The 24,356-nt window shown below is 55.4% G+C and overlaps 1 protein-coding gene across 3 annotated transcripts in view; it reads left to right on the plus strand.

The window, feature by feature from the left end:
* The window catches only part of SMG6 (SMG6 nonsense mediated mRNA decay factor), a 119,739-nt gene that overhangs the window by 56,298 nt on the left and 39,085 nt on the right, over positions 1 to 24,356 (plus strand). For all 3 annotated transcript variants that reach the window (XM_054208535.1, XM_054208532.1, XM_054208533.1), the window contains exons 11-13: positions 2,695 to 2,811; positions 3,312 to 3,480; positions 12,107 to 12,308. In XM_054208535.1, the coding sequence (XP_054064510.1) occupies positions 2,695 to 2,811; positions 3,312 to 3,480; positions 12,107 to 12,308 (488 nt within the window). The remainder of the gene's footprint in view (positions 1 to 2,694; positions 2,812 to 3,311; positions 3,481 to 12,106; positions 12,309 to 24,356) is intronic.

Raw genomic sequence — 24,356 nt, forward strand, 5'->3', positions numbered from 1 at the left:
AGCTGGAGCGCTGGTGTACCTTCAGGTGTCTTGACTAAGCCCCCACCATGCTCCCACCTGGACGCTTGTCCTTCCCTGCCAGGTTTTTGGGCTGGAGGAACCTCCTTGAAGAGAAGCTGAGAAGCGTGACCAGGGAATGAACTTTCAGGACTGGGGAAGTTTAATATAAGTGAACGATGAGATGACAATGCTCATGGCAGCTGAGCTGGAACCGTGGGGAAACGGCCCTTAAATTTGGGTGTCCTGTTCCTGGGCAGCTGTACTGGGGCTGAGCATCGCTGCAGTACGTCGAAGCACCGTGGCTTTATGTAAAGTGGGTGTCAGCTGGTGGGCATGTCGTGCACGTCTGTAGCAGTACGAGATGATGGATGGGCCTGCGGCTGTAGTGCTGGGTTTGAGTGAGCGGGTCACAGATGGCTGTTCCTGCGACAGCTCACGTGCAAGGAACGTTTTTACTCTCTTTTGGGTGTTTTATGGGGAACTTGTAGCCTGGAAGAAGAGCTGCCGGTGGCAGTGGGAAGGGCTGAGACCCTGGTATCAAGCCTGGCCGTGCCCACCTCAGAGCACTGCGCCAGCGCTTGGAGCTGATCTCTGAAATACATCGGGGCTGTGCAGTGCTCCTGACCCTCAGCATCACGAAAGCCTTTTAATCTTTGCCTTTTTTGGAGGGGGATGGATTTAGCTTTTATACCAGCCCAGTTTGGGGGTGACTGCGAGCCTGGCTTGAGCACAGTGCCCAAAAGCCCGGGGGTGCTGCCCACCCAAAGCACGGGGGTGCTTGCTGAAATGCCCAGAGCTGGGACTTGCCAGACTCGGGTGCGGCAGCGCAGTGGCCGCGGTCTTGTTGTGTACCCGTTTAGGACAAGCGAAGAGAGTCCAGCATCTCGCCTGAGCGCGGGAGGAGGGAGCGCGGGGAAGATGACTGCAATTTCTTGAACTGGACTGTGGCCAGAGCACTGGGACTAACACTCTTAATTGTGGGAAAGGCTTCATGAAAGAGATTTACTGTCCCAGAGTGGTCACATCTTTAGTTTTATGTTTCCTCCAAAAGCTGACAGCCTCTGCAGTACGGCACTTCCTACCATTGCTCTGCGGCATCGGCTCAGCCCTGGCTATGGGAGCAGAGCACCCTCATTTGGCTACCAGGCGCCTGTGGTGCCACCCTGGGTTACCTTCCATGGTGTCTTCACCGGGTGCTGACCTCATGGGCCGCTGTAAGAGCTGGCCAAATCAAGCCTACAGATCTTCCTCCTATTTTTTCCTATATTTTCTAGGTGTGTTTTAGTCTTTTTTTGGTTGTTTTTAACCTCCCACCCCGTTGCTCTGAAATAATTTGCAATTAAAAAACCCAACGTTTGTTCTCTGCGCCTCGGGCGTTTTGCTAGCCCCGGCTGGAAGGGGGGTCTCAATGTCTTGCTTTAATCCTCTTGGCCTTTGCTCAAGATCCCTGGTCTGCCACATCAGGGGAGTTCAGCTTCCAACACCTTCTCCTCGCCTGCCTGCAGCTGATGCTCGTGCCTGCGGCGGAGGTGCCTGGGAGCCGGGGCTCCGCGGGGCCTCTCCCTCCCCGTCCCGGCGCTGGGGTTTTGCTCGCACGGGCACCGGTTTGGAGCCGTTACCTACATAGTTGCTTTCGCCGTGCAAATCCTTTGCCTGGCTTGCGGCAGCTTTTCTCACGGCGGCCGCCCGTCTGCAGGGTGAAGGCTGGAAGCCCTGGTCCTGCAGCAGGCGATGGGAAAGCAGAGCAGCCTGCACAGAGTGAAGGGCATGGGCTGTCAGGAGAACCCCGAGCCACGTGGGTGCATCCCATCCCGCTGGGCAGCAGCTCCGCTTCCCCCACCAGTGCTTCCCTGCCTCCCTCCAGCCAAGCTCCTGGCCAGCTTCTCCCGCTCCGTGTCTCTAGGGAGGATGCGAATTGGGGGCAGAGGGGATTCGGGGGGCAGAGGATGCCCGTAAGGCTTAAAAATCTCCTGTGAGCAGGCAGCGCGGTGCCCGAGCGAGCGCGGGCAGCCTGGCGTGCCCCAGGGTGCTCTCGGCCTCCCTAAACGTAACCCGCGCCCCGCTCCAGGCAGTTCCCCCGAGCCAGCTCCCCGCTGCTCTCAGCAGCCTCAGAAGTGGTTTCTGGCTGGGTGTAGATGTGCCGGGGGGATTTGCTCTCACTCCGAGCCGGCTCTGTTTGGAAGAGCTGTGGTCGTGTGGCATCTACTTGAGTAACAGCTTCAATTAAGCTCTCTTGACAAGCTGTTGTGTGACTGGTGAACTAATGGGAGGAGCCCCCTCCTCAGCTGCTGAGGTTAAAACTCCAGCAGGGACAAAGATCAAACATGCAGCTAATTACCCTTTTAACACTTAAACATATCCCCCTCCTTCAGGGGAAGGCATCAGCTCCAGGCAGCAGCTTCTGTGCTGGGAGTCCTGAGTGCCGGCTCGGGCCGGGCTGGCTCAGCAGGCGAGGTGGCGTCGGACATGACGTGGGCAGTGTCATTGCAGCTTCTTCCCGCTCCAGAGCGGCTACTCATCACCTTTTTCCCTCTCTACGTGAAGCAATTGAGGCCGGGAGAGGTGTGAGCTGGGGAATCGCCCACCCCTGCAGACATCCCTGCTCCACGCGGGATGCAGAACGGGAGGCTGCGAAGGCGAAGCACGAAGGAGCATCCGACCTGCTCCTCGCTGAACCCTTTTTCTGTCTCCTAGAGTGCGTCTCTGAAGACTGCCGCTCTGTCATCCAGGAACAGGCCACGGCCCTGGGGCTCTCCATGTTCGCACTCTTGGTGAGGAGGTGCACCAGCCTGCTGAGGGAATGCTTGCAAGGTAAGGGGTTACCGGCAGGATCCACGCAGCTGCCCGCGAGGCAGCCCGGTGGGGTTCAGGCCCTTGTTCCCTGCTGTTTTGTACACCCATCTTCCCTCTGCTGGGGCCCTTGGATTCTCCCCCGGCATCCCCAGCCCTGCTCAGGTTATGGCTGGATCACCTGGCAGGAAATCCCCTGATGTGTGCAGGAAGAAAGGGATGGACTCAGAGCATGCTTTCTGAATGCTATTGGGAATCTTCCCAAAACTAGGACTTTGGAATCCTGTCTCTATGCCTGGGATCAATAAAAGGGATCACAGAGGTCCCGGCTTGTCCCCTAGGCCAGTCCGTGTAGGGAGAACAGATCAGTCTTTGCGCTTGCTGTGGGTTGGGGCTGTTCCCTTGTGCATCCAAGGCTGGGATGTTGGGATCCGTCTTGTGCATCCCCTGTCCCTCTCCCTGCCTGAGCCTGGCTCCTGGCTGCAGTGAACTGCCTCAGCTCTCACCTCTTGTATTTGCAGTTCAGCCACGAGACATGGAGCAGGAGGACGAGGAGGACGACATCAAGGTCTCTGCCTTGCCCCAGGACCTGAAGGAGCTGCTCCCCAGTGTGAAGGTCTGGTCGGACTGGATGCTTGGCCACCCGGACACTTGGAATCCTCCTCCGACCTCTCTCGAGCTCCCCAAACAGTACGTGCATCCTCTGGTCTGTCTTCTGGTGTCTGCTCCCTCCCTGAGTTCCTTGTGCCACCTTTCCCCCTCGCTCGCGCTCGCTCCTGGCTGTGGCACCCAGGAGAGGTTCGTTGCACACGGGATGTTTGGTGGGGACTCGTCACCCTTGGTGACACGGTGACTTTCTTCACTGATGTGTGGGTGGGGGTGCAGTGTCTCTGAGGGGGCCTGGCGGGTGCTCTTTGCTTCTGTGTGTTAGAAAACGTCCCGTGAGCTGGATTTTTACCTTCTGGTTTGGATGTGCGTCTGCTTTTGTTGGGATACGTCTCCTTTACGCGCTCTGCTGGCCCAGCCAGCTGAACAGGCAGGGCCTTCCTCGCTGCGAGAGGGAAGTCCGTTTCCAGCACGAGCGTTTTGTTGCCTTTTTTTTGACTGAATCAGGCCAACCTTGGTCAGGCTGGGCTGGCCCAGAGCGCCTTGCCTGGTCCTGGAGCTCCAAAAGTCGCCTCCTTTCTCCTTGAGAAACAGCTTCTCTCTACCCCTGCAACACACAAAAGGGTTAATTTTCTAAACTGGCCGATTCCAGCCCATTAGTCCATAATGCGGACTAGGCAATTTGCATATTTTTGGACCGAAAATCGAGTGAAGGGGCCAAGTATGGAGTATGCGAAACAGTGTCTGAGCATGCTCCGTAGCTGCTTTCCCGCAGGATTTTCCATCTGCCTCCGGTACTCCGGATCCAGAGCCTGAAATCACGTCTTATTGTTAATCCAAAGGAGCCAGAACCCAGGGTGATGGGAAGGCGCATTAAGAGTAATCCAGCAAAGTGGCTTAACCATTAATGGGTCCCCTCTCCGTGCGTCAGGTCCAGTCCTGCTCTCCTAGTTTATTGCCTCTTACTCCAGTTCTTTTTCATTTGGCTGAGGAAATGGAAATCTCACACAGGAAGTTCTGGGCCTCATTTTGTGGAGATGGAGTCTGTTTTCTGTTTGTCGGCTGCTCGGTGTGGGACCGCTGCCTGCTCATGTGAACTGCTGCCCATCTTTGGGCAGGAACTCAAACTGGGATCTGTCACGTGAACCCGCCTGCACCAATCCCCCCTTCCCCTCGCGCTGCCTGCGCAGGGAGCTGCTGAGCCCTTGGCGACGGGCAGCTTCGAGATGGAATTTCTGATTGGGTTCACGCAGCCAGCGCTCGGCGCCTTCCCCGGGACGAGCTGCCTCCCGCTCCTGCGGGGCACGGGGCCGCGTCCCCCCGGGCTGCCGGAGCAGGTGCGGGCTCCAGCTTGCCCATCGAGGCTGGAGAAGGTGGTGGTGGCATCCCACCCCGTGGCATGGTGGCTTTGGGGAGCAGTGGGCATGGGTTGGGGGGCTCTACTCTGCAAGGTCCTGGTCTGCTGGGTGGAGGAACAAGGGTCTTCATCTTGTAGCAAAGGTCTGCTTCCCCACCTTGCCCTCTCCATGGAGGGTGGCTGAACCCCCATCCATGCCCTTACTCTGGGGCATGGGCAGCCTTCCTCATGTTGGCTCCCAGCTCCTCCACCCTCGCACTTTGGCTCACCCGGGGAATCTGCCTTTTTCACGGCGAGGAGATGGGCTGCTCTTTCAGCCCAGACTTCTTGTGTTGACCCAGCATTGTGTGGCGGGTGTTGGTGGTCCGGGACTCTGGGACAGCAGTGGCTGAGCTTCCGTGGAGGTGCTGGTAGTGATGAGTAGCAGGGAACTAGCTCTGCTCTTGGGCGCGACCAGGACTCGCAACGTTTCCCCTAGAAGTGGGAAAGGAAAAGGGGAGCGCTGGGTTAGTGTTTCAGCTCTCTATTGACACAAGCCTGCTGTGTGGCCTGGGGCTGCTCGGTAACCAGGTAGAGTCACCGAGTCCGGGGGTTTGGGTAGGAGCAGCTTCAAAGAAGTTTAGAAGTAAAACATGGGTCAGAGCAGCAGGCGTGTTGGAGTAAGCCAAGGTTTATGGGCAGGGTGAGCTCAGGAGCAGGGAGAGCACGCGAGGAGCAAGTGCAGATGCCAAGCTGCAGAACTGAGTAAGCGTCCTGTGCTGTTAGGCGCATTCTCTGTGCCTTACAGTGGTGGGACGTGCCACAAGGTCCCCACTGGCGCCAATGGAGAGGCTGGTTGGACACGCTGAAACGAGCCTCCCAGCACTCCGCAGCCATCGCTTTCGTTGCCCCCTCCTGATGGCGTGGGCGCAGAAAAGGGACAATGGAACAAAAACCTTAAAGCACAGAAGCACCCTGCAAGGATGCCATGAATGTGCTAGAGCTTCTGGAAAAAACCAGGCCCCGTACCTACCTGGCAGCCCACTAGGAGCAAAGGCCTGGCCCAGAGCTTGCATCAAAGTGCAGCTCATCCGGGGCCAGCGCGGCTGCCAGAATGACGGCCTGGGCTCGGGGCCAGCGGGGCAGCTTGTCAAGACTCCGCCAGAGCCTAAGGCCCGGGCTGCCGGGGCTATACATCCCGAGGCCTCCGTTCACGCTGCGTTCGCCCATGTTCACGACGGCTCGTTCTCCGTCGGGGCAAGAGAGCTTGGGGGGGGTGGGGGGGGGAACGGGACACGACTTTGAGAACGTCTAAAACTCAGCCCAGCTGTGGCAGTTGGTTTATTGCTTTCAGCTGGTACTTGAACCCGGGTCCTGGTCTTGGAGTCTTTCCCAGGTTTAATCCCCGGAGCTTTCTCTGCAGCTGTATGACACTGCGCTGACCCCGAATGAGGATAGGAAAATAGAAACGGTGCCAAGCCAGAGTCTCTTTTTCATTTGGAGCCTGGCTGTCTGCCCATGACCAGGGTTACATAATGGGAAACATAGCCGGGGCTCTGGAGAGCCCGCGTTTCACCACGCTGCCCAGACCTTCGCGTTCTGATGCTATATATCTTCCTAATTGTAGCTCGGATGCATTTATCACACTGCTGGATTTGAGGCCTTACGATATTTGGGGGGGGAAAAAAAAAAAAAAAAAAAAGAGAAAAAGAAACCACGCCACCCCGCACCAAATTCCTCGGCTCGCTGCTTTTCCCCCCTCGGACGGAGGCGGAGGGGAAGGTGTGAGGGTGAGCGCTGCCGAAACCCGGTGGGCTCTGCGGAGCGGGATGAAGACCCTGCGTCTTGTCTTCGGGGTCCTTTTCTTGACGGGGGCTTGGGGATGAACCCCGGCGCCTTGGCAGGCGGCCTCTCCTTGGCTGGGGGCTCAGAATTCAACCCGAACGAGAAGCTACGCCTTTTCCCCAAACCGCTCTCTGTGGTCTGGCGCGCTCATCCAGCTCTTAGCCACACCTGCACGGTCACCCTGGCTCAGGGGATGTGCTGGGACACGTTTTCAGGCCATAGAGCGGTGACACGCTGCCTAGATCCCTCTCTTGGGGCTGCTGTGTGTGTCTGAGATCCTTCCTCTCTAGCAATTTGGGAGAGGGGCTCGGCGAGTTTTCTGTGGCTCTTTTCTCAGGTGTTTCCAGGATAGGAGCTAAACCTGACCGTGGGTATCTGTGCTTCGGAGCAGCAGTGTCCTGTGGCTCAGGGATTGTGTTTCTGGACCAGGTGTTCCCAGGTCTTCTAGCTGCAAGCAACAGTCACTTCTGTATCTCAGAATTAATTTATATCTGCGTGTTTCACGGCAAACGTTGCGTTGAGCTCTGAAGAGGCGGTCGCTTAAAGCAGTTGCGTCGCCGTGCAACTGGGTTGGAGCAGCGTCTCTCAGACCAGCTGCCCCCAGGAGTAATTTGCAGAGATTGGGGGGTGGCAGGGAGTTTCGGGGCGAGGGGAGCGGGGTGGATCTCCTAATGCGGAGATATTGGCAGCAGCTGGGGCGAAAGGTAGATCTCCAAGGAGGCTGTTGTCGTTCAAGTGAATCCGTCTCCTTTTGGGACACATGGCTGAGATGGGTGCAGAGGGCTGGGCACAGGAGAGCAAAGCTTCTCCTTGCTCTGCTTTGTCGCCACAATGACTCCGTTGCTAAACGAAGCGCAAGAATTGATGGGGAAGCCACTGGCGAGACAGACAAACTGCCGCAGGGCTGACCCTGGCGAATCTGCGCTCCTTCCACGCTGGAGCGGAGGGCCTCTTCGTTTGTGGAGACTGTCTGCAAGCATTTAAAAATGGTTAATTTAAACCAAGTATTAAATTAAATCCAAAAGCTCTGAGCACATTCGAGAGCTTACCTTCCCAGAGAGATCTGCCAGATCGCTCTCATCACATCGCTCTTGCGGAGAAGTGTCACTGAGATGGCAGCTCCCACTGGGAGAGATGGACAGAGGCTTGGACGGGGGTGCCAAGACCTTACTGGAGTTTGCCGGAGACTAAATGGAAAATCCCTTTTGCAGATCACAGCCTTAGTCAGTAATGCTGGCCACCAGAGTTTCCCTATCGAGACATCAAAGCGAGGATTCGGAGGTGTCTCGGTAGTGTAAACCTGGCTGAGAATGAAGGTAAAGTCGAGTGGAGCAGAAGCCAAAAGGCTCCGTGGAGAAGGGGGCTGTGGCAAAGCAGAGCTGGCTGGGAGGAGACGGCCCCTCTCCCGGGGAGGAGAGCATCCCTCTAACTCCTAAGGCAGGTTCCCGGGAGCGGAATGAGTTTACGGATGCCTGGCTGGCCAAAGGGACCGCCACGTGCAGGGCAGAGTAGGGGAAATCGTCGGTGCCACGGGGCAGAGGGGCTGTGACCACCTTGTCCCTGCTCTGGGCAGCTGCCTCCGAGTCCAGGGCAAGGCTGCTGAACACCTTTTGGGAAGAGCTCCTGCCACCGAACCCTTTCGTTCCTTGCAGAGGAGCTGCTTTTAGTTCGGCTTCCCCTGGGTCCGGCGGTGCCGAGGCGGGCACCGGGAGCCGGTGGGTGCCTGTCCCCCGTCCCCGGGAGCGCGCGAGCCCGAGGTGTTTGCCATCTGCACGGCAGCGCGGCTCTTGGCGGCCAGGGAACACAATGCAGGGCTTCTTCTGCGCCGCGCTTTCCGGGTTTGTTCTGCAGCTGTGGAGTTTGAATGTTAGTGTTTAAACAAGCTGGTATTACACAGGAAATGGCCACCTCCACAGGCCCCCGCAGGCTTGTAACATGGGGTCATTGTGTTTGATATTAATCACCAGGCAGCCCATGTCCCTGGTGAAGATGGTGGCTCGCACCGGAGCGTCGTGGCCGGTGGGGATTCGGCGAGCATCAGGCTCGCCCTCTGCTCTCCCCACACCTTGGTGGGGGCCTTTTGCCTCACGGTGGTGCTGTCTCCGTCACGGGCATCCATCCGTCTTCGCCAGGAGCCGTCCCCACGCAGACCCGGCTCCAAGCCCGGGCGCTCGGCTGCGCACTTGCGCGGCGCGCTCACCCTCGCCTGGCCGGGCTGCGTCCCGTCGGCGTGCAGCTGGGCTGCGCTCGCACTGACAGCTACATTAAACCTGGAATCCTGAGGCAATAAAAAAGAAATTAACTCTTATGTTTTTTTCCTGTCCGGGTGGAATAAGCAAATGTAAATGTGTCTGTGGGGAAGTGAATGAACCCCCGTTCCGAGGAAAGACCTCGCGCTAACCCCCTTCTCGCTTCCTCGGTTAAAAGCTCTGGGAGCCTCGTCCGTGTACCTGGGAGCTGCGTGCCTGGGCTCGCTGTCAGTAATTCGGGGCCTCCCTCCGCAGAGGGACGCCGAAGCCGTGGCACTGTGCGGACACAGCGCTTCCAGGCACCTGGAACTGGCCTGGCTTTGCAGAGAGGCTCCGGCACCGCAGCACCGTTGGGTGACATAAGCCAGAAACCCCTGGAGGTGGCCACGGTGTTGTCCTGGGGAAGGGGCAGCAGGGAGAAGGCGCCTGACGGGGTGCCTGAGTGTCGTGCGATCTTCTAGGGCGAGTGCACGTCCCAGCAGGAGACCCACGGGGCCGTGCAGTGTCGGCATGAGCTGTGAGCCCTGGCTGGCTTTGCCGGTGCGTGGCAGCTGGTAAATGCTCTTGGTGGTGCCGGTGCTGGGAGATGCACTGCAGAGGAGGAGCTGCACCCGAGGGGACGGCAGAAAATTGTCAGACCCGCTCCCTGTTGTGCTACCTCTGTGTTGCAGGAGAAAACCAGAGCAGAAATGCCAACACCACCTTCTTTGTTGGCTTTTTTGAAGGCTCTGCGAGGTGCTGCGTGTGAGAGGGTGCTGCCGCGGAGCTGCTCAGGGTTGCGGTGCAGCGAGATGTTGCTACCCAGGGAGCCGGCACAGCCTGTGGTTTGACTGAAGGAAGTCCAGGGTGGAAACCGAACATGTCCAGTGCAAATGACAGATGTGGCAAGGCACCGCGAAGCTGTAGGGAGCTGGGGATGAAGGGGATAAAGTGACAGGGAGCGCTCCGGGGGTGGCGAGGGGCAGCGCTGCTGGAGGGGCTGCGGGCAGGGGGAGAGGGCTGGGGACCGCCGGGCTGGGTGGCCACAAGGGCGTTTGCAGCGTCGGCTCGGGGACTGTTCACGTGGCGTTTTTCTGACTTTGGGTGCAAAGCCCTGTGGAGGGAGATGGCTCCCTGTACTTCATCTGGACTGCTCCTTCACCCCGCTACTACCACCCCGTGGATCCCAGTCCTGCCCAGCATCCTACCGCTGCCCTCTGCCTTCCTCCCACCCTCCCTGGTCATCTCCATCCCCTGCCTGCAGCTCTGTTTCTTGGGGAGCGCCGGCGAGCTCTCTGCAACGTGTTTCTTTCCCTTCTCCTCCACTCTGGTCCCATGCACCTGGCTGTCCCACCCCTTGGGAACATCCTCTGCATCGGCGACTGTCCCCGACGCCCCAGTGCTCTCGTTCCCCGGCGGTTGCAAGCCTCTCTCCCCGTCCCTCTGCTCCCGCCGATGCCTGCACCTCTGCACCTCCTGCATCCCAGCCAAGCCCTCCCCGCAGCCCGCGCTGGCGGGGCCCCACCAGTGCTATGTGACCGGGCTCAGGCAGCCCAGCCCAGTTGCCAGCAGGGCACTGGGGGAGGGCTGAGCCTCCCAAGCCCTGTGCATCTCCCATGGGCAGAGCTCGCCTTGGAGGTGGCCCAGAGCAGCCCTATCACATCCGGTGCTTGTCTCTGCAGCCCGGGCCGGAGGATAAACTATCAGGGCTGTGGGGCAGTGGATCATTCCTCTTATTATTTTCTTCTTTTGCAGATAGGGGTCGTGGAAAGTTCAGTTCCTTTTAACCCTCGCAGCTCTGTTTATTTTCCAGCTGGTAGCACAAACGCAGCGTTTCCCATTACATCACAAAGGGCCTCGGACAGATCCCTCCGAAAAACGTGTTGCAACTGTTTATTTTTTTCCATATTTAAACATTTCTGACAGCCAGACCTGGCTGAGCCAAGCGATGGAGCTTTGTGAATGAACCCAGCTCCTGGTGTCTGTGCACAGAGGGCTTTGAAGGACCTCTTCTCCTCCAGCGTGCGGGCTGGGGCTGGCTTAGGGACGTGGGCGACTCTGCGTTACATGTGTGCTGATTACGTGCCGGGCTTTGATTAATGGTTCCTCATTCTGCCTGGCTCCCAGGACGCTCTTGAAAACAAGATGTTTCATTTCAGTGTGCTTTCCTGGTACATTGATTCCCGTAAATAACCGAGTGCAGACTCTGTCCACCTGGAGCAGTTCAAAGAGCAGGGGGCCTCCCGCCAGCCTCGGGCCGCGCTGGTCACTGCTGCACCCCTGGCGATGCTGGCTTCCCTGCGCTTTTCGGTGCCCCAGAGGTGTGGGCTGGAGGAACAGCCCTCCTTGCTGCCACCAGAAGCGGATCAGCCCCAGTTTCCCCTACTTTCGTCCCAGTTTCTGCACTTAAAAACCCCTATCTGAGTGCTTTTAGAAACAGGAGGAAGAAACGCGGTACGAGGCAGCCCGGTTGGCTGCAGTGCCTCCGTGCTCGTTGCCTGCTTCCCCAATACTGACCCTCTCTGGGGTGCAGGGCCCTCCCCAGGGTGTGCTCAGTGATGGGGATGTGTGATGGGGATGCGCAGAGAGCGGTCCAGGGCTGCCGGTGGCCTTGTGTTCGCACCCGGCTCCCCACACATCGCTGCTGTTCCAAGAAGGTGAGACACTGCAAAGGCAGCTTTGCAGGTCACTCGCAAGTGTGGAAACCGTGGCCAGAAGCAAAAAGCAGCTTAACGCCCCCCCCCTCCAAGTAGGTGGGGTTTAAATAAAAAAAAAATCTCTGTGCTTTAGAGCGTGACTGCAGCAGATAAGAGCCAGGCGAAGGAGAGGGTGCCCCGGGCTTGGCTGGAGCCCCCCAAGTGCCTCTTTTGCCCCGAGAGCAGCGCAGGGGATGGGTCCGTCATCCTGGCAGGCTTTGAAATTGAGTAATAAGCAGCGTTTCTCCCATCTGGAACGAGCTGGGTTCCTGCCGGCACTGCACGGGGAAGCTGCTTCCCGCACGTGTGCCAGCTCGGGAGCGGGCAGAGGTGGGCAGAGCAGCGGGACGGGCGAGATCCTGAGAGCCCTCCCCGTGCAGGGGGACCGGGTGGCCGGTGTCAGCGCTCGCGGGCGAGGGTTACAAGCCCTGCTGGGTTCGGTGCCAGCGCAGCTGCGCCTGGAGCCCTCCCGATGGGGTAGGTTAGCAGCGGCGGTGGTGGCGTGCCTCGCCTCGCCTCACCTCTCTGGTATTCGCTGCAGCATTGCAGGCAACTCCCAACGCATTCCAGCCCCGAATTGCTCACGTCTCTCCTCGTTCTCCCAGGGTCTCAGTAGATGTGTGGGCGACGCTGGCTGACTTCTGTAACATACTGACCACAGTGAATCAGTCGGAGGTGCCCTTGTACAAGGACCCAGATGACGACCTTGCCCTGCTTAGCCTGGAAGAGGATCGGCTGCTCTCGGGCTTCGTTCCCCTGCTGGTCGCCCCCCAGGAGCCCTGCTACGTGGAGAGGACCTCGGACAAGGTCAGCAGTAGGCCAAACATCCCCCCTCGATTCCTCCAGACTTTTATTCTTGGGAAGTTTTCTGTGCAAACGGAACACGATTAAGTCATTGAGAAGGGTGTTAAGGGAAAATATCGACCTTTCAGCCGCTGACATCCAGCTCTGTGTCATGAAAACCCCTCTCGACTTCCTCTGGTGTGTGTGTGCTCGCTGGCATGTTGTATATACGATCATTTCCTCACTTGTTTAAATAGTGCAGCTTGTGTTGGCAGTGCTCTCCGTGCACTCCAAATGGTTTGCATCATGCTTAAAGCACCCTCCCCCTCCCCCCGGCCACAAAACTCTGCCTTAGGAAGGCAGCCAGGACTTTTTTCCTTCTCTAAAGAGGAGAGTGATAAATAGGTGACTAGAGAGAAGCAGACACCATGTGTTAACGTACAAAAGGCTTTTAGGAATATGAAGCATTCCCCACTGCCCGCTCTCTATTTTCCTTTCTTTGCTCTAGGAGCCCATTCTAGCCTGAACTTTCCTTTGGCTGTTTGTTTTTAGAATAATGAAATCAGTTCCCTTGTTGATGTGGGGTTTTGGGTCTGCTCTCTGCCACCACCTGGCCAGAAGGGACCTGGGGGGCTGCACTTGGATAACGTGTCTGAACCTGATGGGGGATGGAAGAGGCACAATGGCATTTGTTTTGCACGCCCTGGGAGGCACGGCAGGATAAGAGTGGCTCTCGGCAGTTTCCTGCTCGGAGGCAGAATCGCAGCACCAGAAACGCTGCTCATCTGGGAAGCCGCGGCGTGGCCTCCCCGAGCGGTCGGTGCTACGGGAGGAGAAGTGGAGCTGCAGGGCCTGGTTTCTGTGGAGAGCCTGCGTGTGACGGTGGCAACGTGCCTTCCCGTGTGCCACTTCTTCTTGACGTTTTCCTGAAATGACGGTGAGAAATTTAGGACCTTTGTCACAGAGGGACCAAGAGGTGTGAACTTCTGTTTCACTTCTCTCTCTGCCCGGGCCGCGCTAGCAGCACTGCCTGTGGCAGAGGAGCACGGGCTCCCAGTAAAACTGAAGGCTCTCCCAGTCTGGGCAAGCACCTTAGTCCAGGATGTCACTGTGGAAAAACAGATTTTCAAGGCTGTGTTTGAAGGGGCTAAACCAACAAGCACGTGGTTGCCATTGCTGCCCTAAGGCCGCCTGTTTGCCCAGTGTGTGCTGGGGACGGTGCCCGTGCCCCACGCTCTGCGCAGGGACTCTTTCCCCAGCAGCCGCAAAGCAGAGCCCCCAGCAGGCGGGTGAGGCGGCTGGTGCCCCATAACTTGTGGGAGGGGGTCGGTATTCCCTGAACTCTGCCTCTTCTAACCACACACCGCTTTATTCGGAGTGCCATCTACCTGCCCTGCCAGGCACTTGCGCTCACGTGCGTAAAAAGAAGAGATGTGTCTTTCTCCTGTAGCTACGCCTGAGCTTCCGAGCTGAGTTTTCTCGCTCTCCTGGCTCCCTTTGGTCCTGCTGCTTTATGAAAAAATTGCGCAACACCACTGGTGGGGGTTGGTGCCCTTCACAGTGCAGCAGCAGCCACCCAAGCATCCAGGATGATCGGGGACGGTGGTACCGGCCCAGCTCTGCTCAGAAGGCAACGCAGATCCCAGAGAGAAGGAGCCAGGCTGGCCGTCCCCTTTTTCTTTCTTGGGTTTGGGGGGTTTTTTTGCCACCTCCGTGGGTCTTGGTTGGTTTGAAAGTAGCTGACTTTGGAACCGTGATCCCACCGGGCAGGCTGGGGTGTTTGCTGGCGGTTGTGCAGGTCTGAGCCCCAGTTGTGTTGTGTTGTGTCTTCTGGTCTCTGCCTTACGCGCCAAACACATCACACGGAGGCAGACGGAGGAACCCACCGGTACCAGCGCTACCCTGGACGCGCTGAGCAGAAGCAACAGGTTCTGCGAGGTCTCTTCTCGATCCAGTACTGACCAGTGTTTCCGTTGACCGTCAGACTGGTGAAACAGCAGGGTGTGTGTATTCACTTTGCGGAGTTCACCCGAGAGGGTTAAGGGGAGACCAGCGAGACAGAGCAGAGACCTCAAAAGCCTGCCTTCCAAGAAAGGACTGGAAGAGCTGGGGCTTTTTAGTCTAGAGGAAATTCGGGGAAAATGCAGTAAGCTGTTGCAGAGAGGAGGAGAACAAGCTGTCCTCCAGCTCCATGCTGAAAAGCACAGGAAGGAATGGGCATAAATGGCAGCAAAAGAGATTAAGACTAGACTTTAGGAGAGGCTTCATACCGTTGCGGAGTTAAGCACTTGAAAGCAGCCTCCTTAGCGATTCTGCAGAATCTCTTCAGCCTTGGAGATTTTTAAAAGCGGGCTGAGTGGCGCTCTCGGGTACAACTTGGGTGGAGGTGAACCGCCTTGGAAAAGGAGGCAGAGTGACCTCTTTGAATGCTTCTACCCCATTTTCTGTGATTCGGTGAAGCTGTAGAAAGGGACTAGAAGTGGCAGCTGCATCGTTAACAGTCAAATGACTACCTCGTTCCACAAATCTTCTCCTGCAGTATTAACGAAGTGAATTATTTGACTCTCCAGTGGTGGGGTGTTGTAGAAGGCAATACAGCCCAAGCCGGGGAGGTGTGAGCCCATAGGGAGGACTGTGAGCAAGATACAAAAAGGCGCTTCCCTGCAAAGAAGCCCCCAATCCAACTTCACCGGGGGATCCTTGTGTGCGGTCCCCTGTCCACCATCTGTTCCCTGCCCTCCTTTTAGCGTGCAGAGCCCAGATGAGCCTGACTCCTCAGCAGATGCATCTCTGGGCTGTTTGCAGTGGAAGGGAGCCGTGTCCATGCTGAGCATGGTGGCACAAGGGCGTCTGTATCCCTGAGCGATGGAGCTCTACCGGGCACGTACCACATCCAGCCGCGCTGCAGGAACTTTCCCAATTGCCTGCTCCTTTTGGTTGCCAATCGACTGAGCTGCGAGCAGGTGAGAAATGGTTTTTGTGTGCAGCAAGAGCTCGTTCTAGTACTGATTTTTCATTGCTCTTTAGCGGGAGTTATTTTTCTGCACCCAGTTTCTCTCGTCTTCTCAGTCTTGGCCCAGTTTTCAGCCCAAGTTCCTGATGGCTCTTTGCCGGAGAGGCAAAGAAAATGTACCGCTCTATATATGGCACCCTGTGAATGTCTTGTGGGCTGGGAGGAGGGTCCTGGTATGCCAAAGTGGCTCTGGGAAGCTCACTGGTACCTTTCCCATCACTTGCATGGCTAGGAAGAGGCGGTTGGCTTTTTACTGCGAGGATGGTATCTCGCCTTGCTTGCTGATGCTCCCAGTCCTTACCCTGTGCTTTTACACCATCATTTTTTAACAAGTCTGTGAAATTTCGGAGGAGAAGAATCTGTTGAAAGGCAAGACTGGGGACTGTTGGGCTTAAAATGGTGTTGGGTTATTGGCTCCACCAAGAGGATGGTTGTTTTGTAAGCCATATAGGACAAACACTGCTCTTCCCACTCCTTTTTGTTCTCCGCGTCCCATTTAGCAGATGGAGCGCAGTATTCAGCCAGAGTTTCTCAGCAAGTTTTTGAGCATTTGGCCTGGCTCTTATTTTGAGTGAAAATGTTCTGACTCCGTTTGTTGCCATGAAGCTGCGCGTTCAGATTCCTGCTGGAGCCAGTGTGACACTTAGAGCTTCCCATCATCTCTTGCACTGTCATTGAAGCTGTAACCAACAAAAGCTGGCTGTGGGGTGAGCATAACTTGGTGATGTTTTCCTGGGCGTATGTTGGGCAGATATCCATTGCAGCTTGTGTGATGGAACACCATCGAACGTACCAGTCAACAGCAAACTATGCAGCCTGGTGCCTGAGCCTGTCAGACTGTGTCTGCAGCGTTTGCAGCCCAAGGAGACGCTGCCAGGACCTCGCTCGCCCAGCGTTGTACCCGAGGCGAGAGCTGGGAACAGCAGCGTGGCAGAGTTAAGGTGCGGAAAGAAGGAAGGTAACAAATGGGGATGCATCAGACAGCGTGAGGCACTGCTGTGGGGGCCTTGTAATGGAAAACACTTGGGTTGTGTTGAGGTTAAAGCAAGTCCTAGTGATGGTGCATCTGAGCTGGGAACCTGGGAGATGTCCTGGTTTCCTAAGCTCTCGCTGAACCCTCTTGTCTCAGGAGCATCCTGCTCTGCCCCGTGGAGCTGGTGGGAGGGCTGCAGATCGCCCAGCATGGAGCACAGCAGGGAGGTCCTTCTCCTCTCCGCAGGCACATGATTGCCCGTATCCCTGCAAGCTCTGCGTGGGCTCGAGGTGTGCGTCGCCCAAGCCTGTGCCCGCGTCGTGCGCCCTGCCACATGACCTGGCCAGGGCGATGTGGAGGAGAAAGTGTTAATGTCCCTTCCCACAATAAACCTCTCTGCATGGGGGGTCCTGAAACCTGAGCCTCTCTCTCCTCCCCCAGCCCTGACACACGTTAATAAAAGGTTTTTAAACGCCAATAAAAAGGCAGCAGCCCCAGCTCACCAGGTCCGGGGCCCAGGGTCCTTGGGAAGGCACTTCGCAAATGTGTTTTTTGCATTTTCAGACTTTTGGCTGGTGAATAAGATTGAGGAGAAATACTCCTTCCCCTGATAACAATACAGTGAGACGCAGGATCAGCAGTGTGTGGATTAAAACCAGACGGTGCATGATTAATACATATGCTTATAGGGCTAGTCACTGTGGTTCCCTCCTCTGAAACAGAAAGGCACTTTTTTTTCCCCTCATGTGCGTGCTCATGTGTGGAGTGGACTGTCTCAGATACTCACCACTCGGCTAGTCTCAACCCTGCCTCACCTCACCAGGCAAATGAAAGCCCTAAAATGCGAAGCTCTGAAAAATAACGAGCAGTATTTTACTGCCCCAGACCTACAAACTGGGTGCTGGCTGGCTCCTCCAAGCTCCAGGTTGGCCACTTGGCTTCCCCCACTTGGTGCCGTTCTTGTTTCGCAAGTACTTGCTTCCTGCTGTTTGCCCTACCCGCCTGGCAGTGCAGATAGCCTAAAATCCAAGCTTTGTTCTCCTTAGAAAACGCAAATCTCTTTCCTCCGTACTGTCCAGGACAGTCTAAATTTAACCCTCTCTCTAGATGCCCCAACGTGCTCTAGGTTTGCAGAGCTAGTAGCCTTTGAATTAGCTGTTTAGGAGCCTTTCGTAGTAGGCTTGGGCTAAAATTAGTCCTGTCTTGTTATTCACTTCACTTATTTACAGTATTTCAGTCTTCTTAAGACTTGCAGATATCTCTTGGCAGCTTGTAGGCATGCCTGATGCTTCTTGGAAAGGCAGCTTCAGGTTTAAAAGCCCAGGAGGAATAGCTGTGAGAGTGACTGGGCTCTGTCATGCCTCTAAACACCGGGCGTTTTGTCCTTTCCAAGACCTAATGACTCCTGGGATGCCAAGGATGAAATCCACGTTAGAGTGGCCACACTACAGTGATTTTGGGAGGAACTTCTTGCAAGGTTTGGGTAGCAAAACCAGGACTGTGAGAGCACAAACTCTTTGTAAGCAGAGAGAAAACCCCAGTGCGCAAATGTAACTGTTTTCTCAGCATCCTTTCCATATTCCCATTCCATAGCCTTTGAGCATCTCCCTCCAGCTGGCAGGCAAATGCGCTCAGCCCATGAGAGCAAGAGCTTCCAGCTTGGAGTTTGGTCCAGAGAGGAAAAGGGAAACTGTGAGCAGAGATCGGAGCCCCAAGTAGGAGAGTCCAAGGAGTCATCATCCTTGAAAAACTCCTTCCATTCCTGCCTGCCTCGGTTTCCAAACAACCAGGGAAAGATCCCTGCCACAGGCAGCCCTGCTTGGAGCGAGGACTTGGCAGGAGCTGGCAGCCCCGAGGCGACGGAGTTAGAAATGTTTACATTTTCTGACCAGTATCTGAACTCCATCCCAGCCTCGACCTTCCCTTTCATGTGGTGCCTTTGGATAGTAAAAGGCAATTAGTCTAAATTATGGGCCATGCTGGAAGGTGATGTCACTGGGTGATGGAGCAGAGGCTGGATTTTATGCCACCATGAAGGTAGCGCGCGGAATACCACCTGCTGTGAACTCCTCGTCCATCCTTGGCGTTCCCTTGAACCGCAAGTGCCAGGGACTGTGTGGACACCCCGGGAGCCTCTCTATGCCTTTGCCGGGGGTCATCGGCGCAGTGGGAAGTGTCAAGCCGAGTCCGTGTCCCCAGGTCTGGGTGGCAGAGGAGGGTACGCTGGTGTCTGTTGTGCTGGTTTAAACATGACTTCACAGAAATGGGTGTAAGTGCTGTCCTGGTGAGTGCTGCTGCATCTCCTAGGGCTGGGCAGGGCGTCTTCCAGGGAGGTCTTCTGTTAGTTTATCGCTTGGTCTCTGGTTTTAACCACTCTTTAAGCTAAGAGAGTTTTGAGCGTATTCTTAAAAGTGCGTTTCTCCAGCTGAAGGTAAAGGGAACTCATGGCAAACAAGCACTAGCGCTGCACGAGGACACTGAATACAGCTCTGGAGAAATCCGCAATGTGGAATAATAGTTCAGGCTCTTAAAAGCTGGGGGGGGGGGGGGGAGTTGAAAAAGAAAAAAAAAAAAGCTGTAATAAATCTAGCGAGTGGAATCTGAGGGAAATGATCCCATCTGGAAAACTCCAGCGCTGGTGCTGCTGAAGGCTTAAGGAGCGATGCAGATCGCAAAAAGAAAACCCTGCAGTCTGAGGATGACAGGCTTCTTAATTGATGTCCATTGCAACTGGTACTCTGCCAGTTTATGTTGGCCACCTTCCAGCGTGCTGTAATTTTGGGGGCCAGGTGTGAAGCGTTTCTGTTCCGTCTTGTTCCCAAGCACCTACAGAAGCCTCACACATCTCACTGGAGGCTGCAGCCCTGTAGGAAACAGCTGTACAGGTATAGGTGAAAGGAAATGTCACAGCTGGGCTTGGAGTACTCCCCCGTGCCTTGCCTAGGGCTCTGTTTGCGGGGGCCGCTGTGTGTCCCCCCCCCGGCGCCGGGTTTGGGGAGGCGGCTGGTGTCCCAGGCACACCTGCCTGTCTGTCAGCAAGGTGCTTTGAACAGCAGGGAGCTTCTGGGAAGAACGTACAGGTCAGAAACCCCCTCTTCAAAGAGGAGCCCACGGTGGGGCGCGTCAGTCCTGGAAGCGGGGAACCCAGCCCGGGAGAGCCCCGGGTGTGCTGGGAAGCTGGGGGAGCTGTGGCCATCTCCTCTGGTCTCTTCTCCCTCGGGAAACCACAGGAATTTTCAAGGGAACAAGAGTAGGTCTTGTAGAAAGCACTCAGCCTTGATTTCGAAAGGCTGAGAACCCGTCGGGATCTTTAGCCAGTTGTTGCAGGAGCCAATTTCAAACGTGCGTTATTTCCGGTCGAAACTTATTTCCTTTCAACTTGCACTAATTGAATTTTGCTGTCGGTTGGGGAGCCCTCCGTTGCTGCTCTGACCCCCGGATATAAATATGTCCCAAGTCCCCCCGTCCCCATCCTCTTTCGATAAGCCGAATAGATGGAGCGAGAGACGTGTGACGGTCCCCCTGGGCATGGTTTGGATCCCCTGAGCTCTTCTCACGGCGCTTCTGAGGTGTCCAGGCTCGGTGTGTTGCTCCGTGAGCTTCACCAGCTTGTAAGGAGGCGACCGCTGTGCCCTGCTGTTCTCCTCCATTCCCACCGGACCCTTCCAGCGTCCTGCAGCCTTCGCTCCTGGAGGCGTAACTTCGCAGGTAGCTGTATTAAACAGCGTGTTGTTTGCTCGGGAGTAGGTGACAGCAATTTTGAGGTTTTTGGCTGTTGGTGAATTGCTCGCTTCAAAGCTCGGGAGGGTAGGAGAGGGTGTCTAATCTGCGGACTTTATCAGCAAAGGTTTTCTTTGTCCAGGTCACTGAACCTATTGTTAAACAGCATAAGCCCAAGCAAGCTTCCCTGCGGCCCCGCCAGGACTGCCCTCCTGTTTATGCTGACATTTTAAGACCTCTGTTGACCAGATTTTAATCCAGTCCGTATCCTGTGCACTGCAGTCTCTGGGGCATACAGGCTTTTTGTGTCCTCTCGTCCCAGCCCTGCGGAGTGCTCGGGCTGAGGACAACTGCCTGCCTGGTGACAACACAGCCGTGGCATCGAGCTGCGGAAACAGCGCTGAAGGCAGCGGGAATTCAAAGCTCTGCGGCTTCTTTGCCACAGCCGAGTGTTAACAGATCCCGTAACCCTGGCCGGGCAGGCAGGATGGCCAGGAGGAGCGGATCGAGCGGTCCCTGCAGCCAGCACCCCTCTGCAGAGCTGGGGTCCTGCTGCTTTACCTCCGTCCCGAAGCTGCGAGCTGATGTGTGAGAACTGCAGCCTCACTACGAGGTGAGGAACCACCTGCCAACGTGTTAAGATCCAGTTACACATGTTCTCTTAACACGCCTGTTAGCGAGCGTGAGAGTGGCTTTGTGGTCTGGACAGGGCTTGCAGGGAAGTACGAGGTGCTGCCTTCCAGGCAGCCCCATCTCTTGTAGGGGGAAGCGGGAAGGGAAGAACCAGCAGTTGGTGGAAACAACCTTTCCTACCCCTGAGATGCCTCTTTCCTGGCACCTGGAGGGGGTGAGCGACACCCCGGTGCATGGGGAAGCCGTGGGGAATTTGCTCAAGCGGCTCGTGACGTTTCCATCCCTTCCTCCCCTTCCTTCCCCCAGCCTTGGATCCACCTCTCGCCTCTCCTCCAGGTCTTGGACAGGGCGCTTTGGCCACTGCATCGGCTCCAAGTGAATCAGGCAGCCTGGGTGTGAGCCGTGCACATGTACCAGCACGTGTGCGGTTCCTCAGCCAGCGCTGCACAGTTTGGCTCTGGTGTCAGCAAAAGGCTCTTTTTAAGTGTTTTCTGGAAGTGCGATGTGATCATCCGCTCGAGGCAGAGACCGACAGGATAAATCAGCCCTGTCCCATGCCTGGTTTCAGGCGGCGTTGGGTCTTTTCATGCAGATCAGATGACGCTCGTGATCGAACATCTTCGCTTCTGTCGTCGTCAGGCCAGGTTTATGTAATGAGACGGAAAACTTCTTTGTGTTCAGTCCTTTTGTCCTAAAAGCTGCTTCCAGAGGTTCGGCACAGACTCTTGGGAAACGGGAAATGTCCTATTCAACAAAACTCGCTGACCGCGTGTTCCCGGAGTCGGCATCAGTGGAGTGACCTCGGAAAGGGGAGTCGAACCATGAAGTCTCCTGTGCAGCACCTCCTCGGCGTATGCTGCACGCACCCGTCGTTTCCCTTGGGGCGTTTCAGCAGGTAGTGGCATCGCTTCTGCCACACCAGCACCCTAACGGCACAAAACCTGCCACTGGCGGGACATCGGGCCCCGAGAGCGCGTGGCTCTGGCTATAAAAGAGGTATTCACCGTGCCTAGTGTACTCGGAATGACATATTAGAGTCCAGACCTCGTGGAATTTGCTGATTAGTCTGTAAGTATATTGAAAGGCCTCATTAAAACACCATTAATGCTGGATCCTCTCCCAATGAGCCATCTCTTATTGCTACCCAGAGAAACCTTGAGGAAATGGAAAGGCTGCTCTGGCTGGCTGAGCCGGTCCCTGGGCATGAAGCGCGGCCTCACCTCGGGCAATCTTTGTGGTGCTCAAGACTTAATGTGGCGCTTCTGATCGTGCAGGAGGGCCCTGGGACTCAGGGTTGCCTCTTTGCCTCGTGCTTTTCCTGCTGGATCCACCGCTCGGACTCTGCGCTCCGGTACTAAACTCAGTCCTGGGTCTCACTCTGCATCTCTGACCCTGCCATAGCTTCGGGGGTGACCCTGGTTCATGGCACTACTTGTGTTTTGTCTTTGACCAAGCGAAATGCTTAAAACATCCCTGCTGAAGACGACGGCGGCTGTGGTATCCACCAAAGCGGCTATTGGAAGGACCTCAGGAAACCCGAAAAAAGACCCAATTAATAATTCCTCATTGTTATCCTGAATAAGAAAGATCCACATCCTGGGAAGCTTGCCAGAGAAGTGGACTGGGTGGAATGCAGGGAGTGGTCAGCCCAAATAACAGATGGGGATCTACTCTGTCTCTACGGGAGACGGAAGGTGACCTCTGTCATTGAGCTTGGAGTCTGCTCCCCACGTTTCTGCTCCCAGCCGGACCTCGTGTTGTTTTTGTGGATGCCGAATCCATCTGCCGGCGCTAGGCTGAATCTGGGCGAGGACAGAGAGCCCAGCTCCTGTGGCCAGCTGGACGTGTAGCCCTCGGTGTCCTCATGCTGTCACCTCCCAAACCAGAAAGAGAAGACACCACCATGGTCTTATGTATTGTTTTCTTTTCTGGCCGTCATTGAAGTCAAAGCGCTTCCCAGGCATTAATGAACGTATCTCCACAACACGTTATGGCAGAAGGAAAAGCAATTTCCTCGTTAGAGATTGGCAACAGAGGTACGCAAGGCTGAGGGACTGACCCAGGTCCCACAGGAAGCCTTAACTTCAGGATGAGAACAAACCCCTGATACCCAGGATTTCAGGCCCATGCCTCAGCCCCAGGCCACCCGCGTCCCTTAGGAAAACGAGGAGGGATTAAATGAAGGTTCACTGGGAAGCGTTAAAAATTCTTCTTAAACGTAAGCCGTGTGTGAGCAGCGTTACTGCCACTGGTCTGTCTATGTGGGACACTAAAAATGCTGGATATTTAATCCAGATAATTTAATCAAACTTTTCCCCATAAAATATTTGCATGCATTTACTTAAATATATGGTAAACCCCATCATTTATTTAAATTAACAACATTTGCCATAACCTTTTGCATACCAGCATTTCACATGAAGCATTTTCTCTACCATGTAGCAAATATTTGTGTAGACGTTTATATATTTTAGAGGGAGACGATAATAGTGTATATTACTAGTTATTTTCTTTATTTAAAAAAAAGCCAACTTTCCCCAAACTTTGCTGTACTTGGGACGGGTAGATGCATGTATAAAAATAAATTCTTAGTATGAAGACAAAGGTGTTTTCTGAGGTCTGAGAAGTTATTGCCTGCCTGCTCTGCTTGGTTTGTGAACAAGAGAGCAGATTTACATTTTAATTCTGTATTTACCTTAAGCATAAATGATGTAACGTTTCTTATAGCATCCATTTTTATTGAGGAAAGAGATTTACGTCTGTAGACAGAAGAAGATGGTGTTTGCTTCGTCCTTCTGTGTCCGGTCACCTGATGTCCGGGCCACGCGTGATGTTTCCCGTGGAGAAGTGGCCATGGAGCAGGGCTTCCAGAGCGTGTCTGCTGATGTGCGTTTTTGGAACCTACCAGCTGCTGGTGACATATGACATTCCTGGTGCTGAAGTTGCTTTTGAAGACCCTGATTACGCTCTTAAGTCATCCAGATGCTTCTTGAACTGGTACCCATTGCCAGCTTGTATTGTTAGCTCCCTCTAGTACTAGTATCTTTTTTTACTTCGGCTTCTGTCCTAGCGAACAAAGATTTGAGCAACATTGACCTGAGCTTTGCAGAAACCTGCTGGATGAAATGCTCTGATCAGTCCGGTCCATGGGAGCTGAATTTGCTCAGCGCTTGCCTGTTCTCACAACTGCAGCGTCAACCTGCTTTTGGACACGAGCATCCTCACCGACTTCCCTGTGGCTTGAGAGTTGCTCGCTAGTGACTGCCCTGGCGTGGGAAAGGAGACATCTTCGGTATTGGCATGGACACCTCAGGTTTTGGAAGTCCGTAGTACCCGCTAGACATACCAGAGGCTTAATCACATGGGAAATACTGGGGTTATACAGATAAATCCTCGTAGGCTGGAGAGCTGGAAGGGAGTTGTGTGGATGGATCTGGCTAGGTGGGAATGGGAGCGAATACCTGTACGGATGCGCTGGATGATTATATCCTTGCAAGTGTGTAGACGGAGCAGCTGCTAAACAGAAAAGCGGGCGAAGAGGTGGAAATGCTGGCTGGGGACAGCAAGGGGCTCGCAGTTTCAAAGGTCCCAGCGAGTCATGGTGTGCTGCTGACCTCTGCAACAGGGAACCGTCTCCCATGCAGTAACTGGCCATCGCTGGAGGACAGTTGGAGCCTGATTTCTGGGCCATTACCTGCATAATTCTGGCAGTGCGAGTTTTGGGTAGCTCTTG

This window comes from Rissa tridactyla, chromosome 7 (assembly GCF_028500815.1).
Source record: "Rissa tridactyla isolate bRisTri1 chromosome 7, bRisTri1.patW.cur.20221130, whole genome shotgun sequence".
Taxonomy (NCBI): Eukaryota; Metazoa; Chordata; class Aves; order Charadriiformes; family Laridae; genus Rissa; species Rissa tridactyla.